The sequence below is a fragment of the Coturnix japonica genome, chromosome 7, assembly GCF_001577835.2.
Source record: "Coturnix japonica isolate 7356 chromosome 7, Coturnix japonica 2.1, whole genome shotgun sequence".
In the NCBI taxonomy this organism is placed as follows: domain Eukaryota; kingdom Metazoa; phylum Chordata; class Aves; order Galliformes; family Phasianidae; genus Coturnix; species Coturnix japonica.
Genome location: NC_029522.1, coordinates 16,779,422 through 16,793,007, shown reverse-complemented (window position 1 = coordinate 16,793,007; position 13,586 = coordinate 16,779,422). Strand labels below are relative to the sequence as shown.

Here is a 13,586-nt window from a genome sequence, read left to right as displayed (position 1 = left end):
AGAGATTCTCAGTGCATAGCATAGAGGCCATCATCAGTGTGATAATTTTCCACATAGATTTACTTCATAGTAATAGCTCACAAAATTAATTCATATTGATAGCATTTTCCAACTGCATTCTCACTGCACTGTTTAGGAAGAAAGTCCCAAATGCCAAATCTGTTCAGGTATACGTCTGACTCGTCAGAATACCAATATGTTTTGTAAACCTCACTTTTAAATGTTGGATTTGACTCATCATTAGCAAGAGGAGCTGGATAAATGTCTGTATTGAAGAGTCCAGTTCTAAATATGTATGTACTACAATCATTAGTTCTTTGTCTCAAAATGGAAATCTTCCATTATTTTTTAGCAACTTCTCATAAGACAATTCTTAGATCTCCATTAACAATCTTGTCAGCATCTTACCATATGGCTGTCTGGCAGCATGATAAACTGTTACTCCATACGGTCTCAGTGAAGACTGGTAGATCACTTGGGGGTTCGATTCTGAAAACTTATTAGCTTTCACCACTGCCATTTTTGTCCAATCAGTGAAATAAACATTGTGTTCAAATAAAGTAATTCCATACGGATGAGGAATCAGTGAGCCTCCATGAGCTATAGTTCTCCTGTTACAAAGATTTTCTTTAATTAATTACAATATACTATATGGAAAATATTCTTTATTAAGAGACGATATGGCACAGGATTATTCATTTATACACTAGCTTTTACTTCTGTAGACATAAAAGCAGACAAAGTACAAATAAAAAAGACCAAATGAACTGAAGAGATTAAGTTATATATACAGGGCATGTAAGCATCAAACACAAAAAATGTTAATGATTTCTAAGAAAACACAGTAAGTAAAAACAGTAATCAAAATTACTGAGACAAATTTATAGAAAGAGAACAAATAAAGATCTCTAAAATATTAAAATATTCAAGAAGCATTGAATGTAAAAAAAAATTATGGCTCCTGCAGCCACTGGCCAAAAGTAAAATCCAAGGGCAGCAGTAAAAATAAATAAATAAATAATAATAAAAGAAAAAGAAAGATATAGGGAAAGAGGCCAGAACTACTTACCTATACAAACCATAGAAAATCAAATGCTAATAAGTTATATATATTCTACACAAGACATTCTAACTATATTTTTCTGGATAAATACTAGGAGATAAGAAAATCCTCAAACAATGTATAACAATAACACTGATATAATTTTCATGTAGTCTTGTAGGATTGTCTACAAGGCAGATGAATTCTACAGTTCTGTTCTAATTGCCTCTTGCCTGCTTACACAACAGTAAATTTTCAGTGTTGATGTTAGCAACAAGTTTTTCTCTGCAGAAAAAGAGATTTTACTAAGCAAATTCTTGCCTTACAGAACCATAAAAATAACGTTGCAAAACACAGATTAAGGAGAAGATCAAAGATAACAACATTATTTTTACAGTTTTCCAAGTAAAATAATAAATTGAGCTATAAACTTGCCAATTGAGCAGAGGACTGTTTTTCAAGTCACAATGTAAGAGGTATGTTGAAAGTAAACAAGTTTTTCTTGTGATCGAGTAACAGAGACCAATCACAAATGCAGAGATAAGCAGCCATCTAAACACTACACTTACAGCCCCATAAAAACTGAAAGGCTCCTTTCTTGCATGCCGTGATACTGTTCCCCCAGCATCACAATATGGTGATTGATGAATTTTAATTTCTGACAGCAAAAATTTATCAAGTGCAAAAAGATCAAAACTCAAAGGACTTAATATCCATTACACAAAGTAGTGCTTTATAGATGAATAGTTTAAATAAATTCATTTGTGAAAAAGATGCAAAGGATGATAATGTAAGACCATGTACAGTATATAAAAATAATAAAAAGCAGACACTATAAAAATGCATACTAGTAGTGATGGGCTATAAAAGGGTACATTGCAAAAAAAAAGTGTAACAGGCATTCAGTGTAAAAACAAAAAAAGAATTACAGAGTAATTAAGGATTTTCTGCAAGTAGTACTACACCAGAGGTATCAAGGAAAGTCACATTCATTATGTTGTAATTTACACTGTTTATTAATCATTTTTTGATAGACACCAGAACACTCAGAACTAGAAAGAAAATAATCCATGTATCTGTAACCTCCAAGGACTAATATTTCTCTTACCTTTGAAGACCATCATAAGTTACAGTCTCAATGTAATCAAATCGGCTGTCAACCCAGTATAGCCTTTTTGACACAATATCCAGAGTTATTCCAGCAGGCCAGCCTAATTTTGTTTTTATCAAATCCTGACGGTTTGTGCCATCCATGAAGGCTCTTTCCACTTTAGGATCACCAGACAGACTATCCCAGTCAGAGAAAAATAAATAACTACAAAGAAAAAAAAGTCCCATGTTTCCTTAAGATTTATTAAATAAACAAACAAACAAAACAAACAAACAAAAAACCACTAAAATTTGCGCAGAATTTATAAACTATGACAGCATTCAAATCTAGCAGTCTTTCAGGTTAGCTTAACTCACACTTGACATACAGTAAAAACACACTTTTTAATTTCTGCCCAAGAACTGACACATATTTTCTTTTATACAATGAATCCAGAAAAAAATACACTTTCACCCAAAAGACCATCAAACTACTGAGTGTTCTTTGTAAAATACAGACTTAGGTGTGCTGCCAGAAATTGATCACTGACATATCCAAGCACCATGATAGCAGTATCCATCACTGCAAACTCCTCTTGCAAGTCCCTGAGGATCCAAATTTTAAGATATGATTCTAAAATAACTAGCCTGAGCTGTTTGTTGGTTCTACACCTTTTCATGTGAATAGAGGAATTTCTGTTACCTTTTACCATTAGTTGACATTTATCACTTACCCCACAGTTGGATCGAGTGCTATTCCTCTAGGATTCCCCAGGTTTTCGGCAATAAGAGTGACACGGTTTGTTCCATCCAAGTTAACCATATCTATTCTGTTCACACTGGTCTCTACCACATACAGTTTATTGTTAACCCAATCCACTGCTAAATTTTCAGGAGTGTCAACTGAAACATTTAAAACTTCTTGGAAATCAGAGCCGTCAATATTAATAGAAAAAACCTGAAAACAATACAAATATTATCAATACTAACATTATGTTTTGCTGGTTGTGAGTCACATGGCACTTATCATCACACTAAGCACAGACAGGCCACTAGATATTAATCAATTCACATGGTAAGCTATGTCCAGCTTTGGAACTATTTGTTTGTTTGGTTTTTTTTTGTTGCTGCTTTTTGTGTGTATGTGTGTGTGTGTGTGTGTGTGTGTGTGTGTTGTTATTGTTGAATATTTGTTTCTTCCCCCACTCTTCATCATCTTAAACACAAGCTCATAGCCACATGAAGTCGACAGTATAAATTCAATAATTTTTATTATATGGCAATCATGTGAATCTAACATAGGGTAATATGTAAAGCCAGAAATCACTGTCTCCTTTTTTTGGAACAGCAGCATGGGGGCTGAAATGTATCTATATATGAACACAGATTACCACAAGTAAGTATATGCAAGAAGAACAGCAGATAAAATGATTGTATCATTTGAAGTATTCTTCAGGTCCATGTAATACTAACAGAGCAAACCAATAACAGCCTATAGCATTCTTTGGAAATCTTGTATATGGAAGAGCATAGGGCATTAGGCTAGCAGGCAATATACTAAGTGAGATAAAGGTGGCACTTCCTGTTTTAGTTAATTTTATGTCATTCTATGAAAAGAAAAAAAAAAGAAAAAAAGAAAAAAAGACATTCCCCTAATAATGCTTACCATATGAGCCGTCATGGTGGAAATACATATCACATGATAATATTCTTAATGTCAGTGTTCTTTTCAGATCATTCTAGTTAGGATTTAACTAGATTAATTAATCCTAGTGAATTACATAGGATTAACTAGATAGGAATAGATAAAAAGACAGTCCTTGCCACGTCGAGTACACAGCAGAAAAACACGTATTACCTTGTGTTTGTAACTTTTACTTTTAAATCTCCTGTCTCATGAAAGTTCACATTTGACTCTGATTTACTACAACTACTGTCAGTGTAATCTCAGTAATGTGATCTCAACATGGCAAAAATGGTAATGTCAGAATTGTGAACAATGCAGAAGTTGCGTGCACAACTCCTCTGGTACACCTTGAAGGCCACGCAGTGTGCTTTCCAACAGAACTCATGTGGTACTGTAGTGGAAATGCTAGTTTTCAGGTGTGAGTATAGATTCATAATGACAGTGATACCAAACTGATCCATACATGGTATTAGCAGGAGGTGGACCAGGAATTCTCCTTCATGCTGCACAGCAGTCAGCATGACGATGAGGATTCTAGAGTTTTACCACTTGACCTGAAATTTGTTTTGTTTCTCTAAGGTATGCTTGGAGAAGAAAGCACAAGGCTGATGTCTAACTTTCTTAAGGACCTCCCTGAGGACCTGTTTTTTTTTTTCTTTTTTTTCTTTTTTTTTTAATTACTCTGTTTTACTCTACCTTGAAGCTGAAATATTTCCTCTTCAAAAAAAAAAATGTAACAAAACATTGGCTCATTACACCAAACGCTGTCAATATTTGTTATCTGAGCTCAATTACAGAGCTATTTGAAGCATATGAAAAAAACTGATTTTTATCATCTTGGAAGGCACAAAGCTTTAACTTTTAAAATGATCTTGTTTCAAAAAATTACCAAGAAAAATTTGTTCATTTTTTAAAGAATGTCTACTATTTCTCTTAATTAGTTTTTTGGACTGCATCTCAAATAAAATTAAAAGTTGCTCAAGATATTCCCATACAACAGGATTCTTTGTTTAATATGTCAAATGTAATAGTATAGCCTGAAAAATGCAGTCATTAACATAAAACATTTCAAGGAGCTTTTTTGTCAGAAAACAAAAGCACAGCCAAATTTTGCTCTCAAAAATGAAAGCCTATCAACACATTCTCCCCCTGGTTGTTCTCTACTTCCACATACACAAAAATTTATTCTTCTTGTAATTTCTACTCACCTTATCTTGCACTGTATCAGTCCAAAAGATCCTATGCAAGTAAAAGTGGAAGTCCACACCAACTGCAACTCCACGATTCTGTGACTGTACCAGAGTACGAATATTTCTTCCATGAAGATCTCCAATCAGTAAATCACGGCCATTGGAAAAAATAATTGATGCAACACCAGCTGAAAGCAGAGGAGATAAATATATGACTATTCTGTGACCAAACTATCTGTAAAAGGTTACTATTAGTCCAACAAAAGCAAGAGACTCCTGCTTTGCTACATACTAACCTGAAGTGTTGGCTCTACAGTGTCGATGATGCTCCAGGAAATAACCTTCCACACAGTGGCACTGGTGATGTCCCACACGATCTTCACACAGCTGGTCACAGACACCCCACATTTTGCAGTCATCAAAATCTGTTAAGTGAAGGAGGCATAATTAAAAAATTGTTACAGACCAGAGGGATGCCATCATTTTTGGGAAGCTTGAAGTTGACCCTATTTGCTTTTTACCTGTTTGCAAAATGGGAAGAGGAGATTTTGTATGCTTTTTTCACAAATCTTCAATATTCTACTTCTAGATAAGAGGAAAATCTGGAATTTGCTACCTAGTGATCTACCCAATAAAAAACAAAACCTCCAGACAAAGAGGAAGAATCACTGGAAGGGATGACACTGTGTACTTTCCATAACACAGAGTATGTCTAAACAGTATTCTTGCTGCAACAGATACATTATGCACACACACACCTGGATAGATTTAAGCGTACACTGAAGGCACGTAATATCTCAACATTAGGGTAGCACTGAACTCAAGCTAACAAGGCAACGTTTATTAGGTCAGACATTCACTACCACAAGTGTCCAGTTTCCAACTAAGAGGTGGATGCACACCAGAACCAAACAGTAAAAAGTACGAAGAAATAAAATTTTGGCATGTAAAATAGCATGTAGGTATAGTCTGAAGAAAGGACAACACAGCATGTTCTCAAGATGTGCTCTAAAAGCAATTACTAGGATTGCTACAAAATATTTTACTTCCAGAACTGTAAGACATCTACCTTATTTTCTAAGTATTTCACTTTATCTTGTCATTATCTAAAGTCTAGAAGATTTCTAATACTAATTAACAAATAGTTTTGAGACATTAGAAGCCAGACCTCAATCACTTGTAAACCTACGAGCAGCACCAGTGCATTATAGTGCTAGAATTTCACCATTAAGGCAAAAATGAATAAATAAAAGGAGAAAATTAAATCTCATATACTCTTCCTACTTATTTTTAAACATTTGTTGATACAAAAGTAAAAGTGAAGTATTTCCTAGACATTTTGGTACTGAAAAAAATGTTATCAGTAGCTTTCCAGCTTCCATTTGTGTTAAAGTCATCAGTCTACAGTAAGCCAGAAGCAAATGAAGACTAATTAAAATTTACAGTTCAATTATTTCAGCCATAAACCAGTTGCATTGATTTAAATTAAGATCTGGAATTATACACTAATGACTGTGGGCTCTTCCCCCATGACAACTGTTTCTCCCACTACACATACAACTGTGTCTCCGCAAACTAAAATACACTGATTATAATCTGCAAGCTAGAATCAGACAGCTAAGTTTATAGAGTAGTCAAGCAGAACAACAAAAGACTCACTAAAACTACACCAGGTTTGCAAACATGTCCTTCATATATTTTCCACATAAAAGTGAAAGTAGAGAGTAACATTTTTACCTGAAGACATTCCTTTGATTCTTCCATTCTACTAAGAGCAACCATGCTGCCTCTGCAGCTCATACATCCCTAAGTTAGCCAGTATTCTTGATAGTACAAAAATCTCATGAGAAACTGAATGATCAGAACACTGCACAAGAACCATAGCTTGACTTTAAAACTTCTAAAATAATCTGGTTAAGCCTACACAACTAGGCTAAGCATCATGATATTGAAGTTACTGCACTTCTGTTTGCTGACATAAATCACACATACCAGCAGCAGTTTGTACTTCCAATTTACAGCAGATACAGAAGATAAATGTAACAACAATACTTAATTTATGTTCTTGCAAAAATTCCTTATTTTCATGTAATACATGCACCAATAAGTCACAGGAGCTACTCAGTAGCACAAATATATAGCACTCTTTCCATTTTAAATTCCAGTGATCTGCTGTGTTTTCATCTCACTTCACTGTCACTTTCAAAAACCCTTCAGTGTCATTTATCTGATTTTCTAAGCATACAACACCACACATCTCTGGAGCAGAAAAACTCTCCTCAACTAATCACTAAAAGACTTCTGAACACAGTTTGACAATAAAACCAATACCCAAGAGTGAATCATCTTAAACATCATCACGCTCTCACTATGTCATTAAGAGTCTCACTCAATTAGATCTTTACTATATCTCTCTAGTTTGTTTCTTTGTCACCATGCAACTGCTGCATGGAGTTATTTATTCTTTTGCTGACTGGAGAGATTTTCTATTTGCTTGTATATCTATCCTCTTGAAATGTAGCTTCCTGGAATCTAGACTTTCCTAATGAGCTGTGAGGAGGTACTAGGTATCTGCAATGACTGTATTTCACTTACCAATACAGGTACGACTGTCATTACTACTTATTGTATATCCCGCAGGGCAATAACACATCCCTCCTGAAGGAGAAGAATGACAGCGATACTGGCAGCTCAGTGCAGCACACTGTGATATGTCTAAAAAGGAAATGAAACAGTTCAAGAATACAATCACAGCTACCACTGGCAGAACAGTTTCATCCTACTGACAGTTACAAAGCTGTAGCTTTTTCTGTGATGAGTCTCCAGTTTGAGGAACAGCTTCTTAAAACAAGTAAGCACCAGAAAAGATGTATAAAATTCCAAAAAAAAATTGCATGTGCTTACATACATGCACATTACATACATACAAGGAAATGGAAGACAGTAGGGAAACTAATGTTTATAATATGGCTTGAGAATGGAGTTCAAGAATAATTATCAATATTACAGGAGATATGGGAGATAAGTAAGAATACCATGTAAATAGCTGTGCAGTGGAAGCCATCTACAGTTCACCGTAACTTTCTCTGGTTCCACAAAACCTACTTGTGAGCAACATATCTATTCTGATGTTTCTGCTGTTCTGTATATACTTATGATTCTAATACATACTGCAATGTCTGCCTGCCGTGATATTTGTTTCATCTTCTCCTGCAGGGCAGTCTGCAGCTCCATCACACACTTTCCCAATTGGAATGCAATGCCCTGACTCCGGACAGGCCCACTCTCCCGGGTAGCATTCACGATAACTACTTTCTGTGGAAAACAAATATAACTGAGAGGTACATTTCAAATACACTTAAAAATCTCTTCCCTAGAAGATGCTCAAAGCATCCACACTCCTCATTAAGTTTACATTTTACTACTCAAAAAGACTTACCTTTTGTCTACAGTAGTCAACAAAACAACACCAACTTCAATAGTCAAGTAAGAATAAACTATTCTTTCTATATGCTTGTACGGGAAATTGATAATCACAGCCTGAACCTCTGATTAATCAGCTGAGACAAGTATTGGGTCAGCTGTGGGAACACAGGTGAGAGTAATTTAGCTGTGCTCCTGGAAGGGATGGAGCTTGACTCCACCTCTCCTAGACCTCATTTAAGGGCTGACCACCACTAAGGCAGCATCTCTTGGGAGATTTCTCCCTGGTGGAGATTGCCTCAGCATTTCCCAGTGAAGGCATCCATATTGGTAAGTTTTTCCCTATAAATAATACTTTTAATATCTGTTACCATCTTTGTATCATTCCACCTTACAATGCTAAACTTAACTTGCACCACATTTTGTGTCACAGCAGTAACTCTCACATACACAGCCATGTGCTAAAGACCGTACAACTATTAAAAGAAAAAAAGAGGATGTAAAGATGGAATTCAAAGTTTTTCACAGAACAAAAATGGATTCAGAATATCCTGATCGGTCAAAACTCTAAAGCAGCAGCTTAGTGAGGTCTTCCTCTGAAAATATCATCGTAAGAAACAAGCATTACTACGTACCGCACCCTCTTTCATCTTCATTATCTTCACAGTCATCATCTCCATCACATATCCAGCTCTGATGAATGCAGCGGCCACTTGGACAAGTGAAGAAGTTGCCTCTGCAAGTTGCATAAACTATGGAAAAAAACACCAGTAAATCAAACTACTCTGAATGACAAAAAGGTTATCAGTAGTTGTCTTATCTGGTAGATAAACTGTCATTTATACCTGTAAAACTGGGCTAGTTCCATAACTTACATATATTGTAAACAGTGCTGATTTGTTCTGGTTTGCTTTTTATTTTAAAGTACTAGAGTGCTAGGGTCTTTTCTTGTTGTTTTTTTTTTTTTTTTAATATAAACAAGAAGAAATGCCTAATTTTTCAATTAATTTTGCAACGAGATGATCAGCAACTTATAATCGATATTTTTGAATGTGGATTTATAAAGGAGATGCTACTCAAGACATTAAAGATAATTGTATTCAGATATTGAGAGTCAAAAACTCCATGAAAATTTATGTCTAAAGCTCTCCATGGTTGGTAAGCTAATGGTAGGATACAGATACTGAATAACAACATGTGTCTTTCCAAAAGCACAGGAGAAAAAAGTAACTCAGATCCTAGAATCAATGGGGAACTCTGTGAATATACAGATCAGACATTTGACAGCTCTACATCCACAATGCTGGTTAGAGATGTAAAACCCTGGGATATCAGACCACGAAGAAAGGAATGAGCAAGAAATTCCCAGAAAGAGAACTGCCAATTAAGCAACTGACATGAACATCCAGCAAACTTCTCATGCTCACATGGTCAAACAACTTGCTTTTGGTTTTCTTCAGTGCACTTTAACTAACTATCAGTAAATTGTTTAGAGAAAGAGAAAAAAAAAACCCCTCATACTGCAAGAGTTTTCATCACTCCTGTCTCCACAGTCATCATCATGGTCACACATAAAGGCTTGTGGGATACATTCTCCATTAGCACACTGAAACTGTGTACTGGTACATCCATGCGCTGAAAGAGATTGTAGAACAGAAAGACACACAAGAAATCCATCAGAAAATTAAAATCTTATACTTCACATATCTCTTTGTAAGTTAATTAGTTAGGGATCTCTCAACACATAGTACTTACTGCAATTAGCTTCATCAGAAGTATCTCTGCAATCAACTTTGCCATCACATCGTTGGCTTGCATTAAAACATGCTCCATTTGCACAGGATAACTGTTCACATCTTGGGTAGCCTACAATTAAAATTCCCTCAATATTAGTGTGGGGTATCAGACCGTAGACTATGAGTCATATGCACCCCACATCACCAGAACATCCTTATTTACTGGAAAACAAAACAGGAATACACAACTTGCCACATAACTACTGAAAAACTATCAATTTATTCAGTATATTGTCTTCTCTAACAGTTATTTAAGGATATTCTCTAGGCAGTTAGTAAAGGTCCTTGCAAGTGACTAGGCATATTTCATTTCATATTTCAACTGAAGTATGACTTTGATGTGTAGCTTTTTTTTCTAGGTCAGTAACTGGTGCACTAGAAAGAGCTCAACAGGATGAAAAGGTCCTCAGCAAGAAGATGAATAAAGTAGTTAGTGTGAATCTGAGACTACTGTTGCACAAAACTAGAGAGTGAAGACATTGCAGCATAAGACTGAAGATGAGGTTAGGAGAGAAAAGTGAAGGGACTGACAGTAAAATGCACGGGGTTTTTTTCCACCCAGCTTTAACTGAGAAAAGCCGATGTTTCACATAAACACTGTTTAATTTGTCGTTTCCTTACAAGAACCTTTGACTTATTAAAGAAAACGTATTAAAGAGAAGATCTTTTCCTAGTAATAACCATTCCTAGAAGACAATACAAGCATTGTGGAAATGGGGAAACTCAACTATGTTCATTCCAGTGTGCTGACAGAAAGTGAGCTCCTCTCCCCTTCTAAGGCATCTCCTTTTCTTAGCCAAAATACTTCTCCACAGTCTGCCTACCTGTGATATGCCAGCTCTTCAGTGCAAAATACGATCAAACTAGTAGACACCAGCACAAATGACAGACATTTTTCTTCCTGAGATGCAAAGACCGCTTAGAAGCAAAAACTGCAAATATACTGAAGAAGCATGTTTTAATATCTACCTATGAAGACACTTGAAAGGTATGCCACAGAAATTGCTAAGCCACACTCCTTTGCTCTCTTACTAATGCCTTTCATGTGCAAGCTGAAAATACATCCATACAAGAACATAAACAGGAAACAGTAGTAACTGATATTGGGTTCAGCAGACACCCATTTCTGTCACACACAGTCGTTAAGTATAATTACCTTCTGCAAATCTAACTCATGTTCCAAAAACAAGAAAGGAAAAGAAGGGTAATTTCCTACTTCTAGATGATGACGTTTTTTTTTGTTTTGTTTTGTTTTTTAAACCACAGTAACACTTGAAAATTTTTATAACACAAATTGAACTAAAACCTTTTGGCTGCCATGAGTTACCACCTCACGGTGATCATATTATTGCCCTACAGAGGAGGAGTTCTTACCCCACAATCAAGACTCCTTTGAGCCACACTGAACAAGGTAGAGTCCACAGCAGCAATGCTCTGAGAACTGGCAGTCCAACAAGAGCCTTGTTTCTGGCCTTAATTCCTGATTTTGACCTCTGCCATTCTAGTCTTTGGCTACCTTCTCACCTAACTTCAGTTTTGCTTTTTCCCTTGCCTGAACTCTCCCTAGCGTAGACATTTCCTTCAGCTTCATTCTGTAGCTGCTACTTACAATTTGTCCAGCATCAAGAACATTAGCTTCTTACCATAGCCCTTTTTTTCTTCTGTCTACATCCTCAATGATCTCTTCAGTTCTTGATCTCTATTCACCCTCACTGTCACCTCTGCAAATCCACCCCAGACCTAACTCCTCGGTTCCTGATCACAACAGCTATTTAACGTAGGAAACAAGAGGCAGGAACTAACTGGTTAGGCAGTTGATCCATGGCAGCAATTCAACATCCAAATTAGAAAAGAGAACCTAGAGTTTCCGAGCCCATACTCAGCTCTCATCAGCCTCAACAAATACATCACAAGACTTTCCCTTTCTTTCTTATAGTCTCAGCGCAGTGCTTAGACACAAGAGCTGTGTGCAGAAAGGTTGTTCTGTCAGTTACCACAGAGAAAATGGATAGGGCTGGGACTTTCATTTTTTAACTGCAAAGCTGAGGTAAGAGACAGCATTCTACCTTTACTTGCAAGAAATAAAGGTACCTAATACAGTAAAATGATATCAGTACTGCTGCTTGCTACAAATATTTGTGACCACAAAGAGTCTTCCACTTCACTGTGCATTTTTTTAAGTTTCAAAATGAAATATTTGCTACCTACTGACTTGTAAGGACAGCTGGAAAAATGACCTGATATACATACTTAACAGATTAAAAGAAACACAGTCATTTTATGAAATTAAAACAGCTTCAATGCACTAATTACATGACCCATAGCTGAAACATTGTTCTGATGTTTATCTCAGGCTCTGCCTGGGTAGTTTTCCCTTGCTGTTAATCCCATTAGCAGACAAATGGACTAAGGTTTTGAATTCCCTTGTTCTGTTTTATTACTTGTTTAATTGTTGAGTTACTTCATACTGGTGGCGTTTTGTATTTGACTAGCTTCTTAAATGATGTAAATTATTCAGAACAAAACTTTATCTTATTTCCGATTTAAATTTGCTTCCAGAAAAATCAGTGAGTACAAAGCATAAGTAAATAGACATGAATTTACATTCTGTAACTATTCGTGAAATAACAATCAATTTTAAACAGTTCCTAGATTTTTCATTTCTATTTATGAAATGTTTTAGTGTAAATTAATTGATAAGGGGGAAAAAAAGTGGTTAAGGAAAAGGCCAAAACAGTGATATTTCTATTTGCTTATATCAGGAAGTATAGAAAAGCAAGAGGATGGTAAGAGTGGAAGAAGTTAATTTCAAAGAAAGAAAATCATAAAATCTAACACAAACTCATTCCTACTGTATAGTTAATCACAAAGTCACCAAACAACTCATTTTGTCTTAAGGCTTCTGTTTCAAGCATTAAGCCTTGCAAAGACAGAAAGGCAATAAAATTATCCAGCCTTCCTGGAAAAGTCTTGTCATTACAGTCTTCATGATTTTCCTGTCTTCAGCATCATCACATTTCTTCAGACTAGTCCAATATTCCTGCATTTAATGTTCCAAGTCACAGTCATTCTTCTGTCTTAGTAGGACTGTCAACACATATTCTAATAAACCAGAGTAGCGGCTGTTGAATGATATGAAGCAGTTTCTCTCCCTGGGGCTAAATATGCTGCCTTCACAACAGTCATGGGGCCCAGTGGCAGATACTGCAGAGACTGGGTTTCCCGCACAGCAGTGGAGCAGCACTGTTAAGGTATCTAGAGAACTCTTTCCAAACTGCCTTTTAAATTATTCAGTAAGAATGTTAAGTGTGAAATAAAATGTGCACTTCAGCTTTCACTTACCAATGTGGCATCTACAC

General features: G+C 35.9%; 1 protein-coding gene across 3 annotated transcripts in view; it reads right to left on the bottom strand.

Moving 5' to 3' along the window:
- The window catches only part of LRP2 (LDL receptor related protein 2), an 82,666-nt gene that overhangs the window by 46,191 nt on the left and 22,889 nt on the right, over window positions 1-13,586 (bottom strand). For all 3 annotated transcript variants that reach the window (XM_015868568.2, XM_015868565.2, XM_015868566.2), the window contains exons 5-14: window positions 10,187-10,297; window positions 9,953-10,066; window positions 9,067-9,183; window positions 8,180-8,323; window positions 7,604-7,723; window positions 5,305-5,433; window positions 5,027-5,196; window positions 2,866-3,089; window positions 2,151-2,357; window positions 409-611 (exon numbers count right to left, since the gene is read on the bottom strand). In XM_015868568.2, the coding sequence (XP_015724054.1) occupies window positions 409-611; window positions 2,151-2,357; window positions 2,866-3,089; window positions 5,027-5,196; window positions 5,305-5,433; window positions 7,604-7,723; window positions 8,180-8,323; window positions 9,067-9,183; window positions 9,953-10,066; window positions 10,187-10,297 (1,539 nt within the window). The remainder of the gene's footprint in view (window positions 1-408; window positions 612-2,150; window positions 2,358-2,865; window positions 3,090-5,026; window positions 5,197-5,304; window positions 5,434-7,603; window positions 7,724-8,179; window positions 8,324-9,066; window positions 9,184-9,952; window positions 10,067-10,186; window positions 10,298-13,586) is intronic.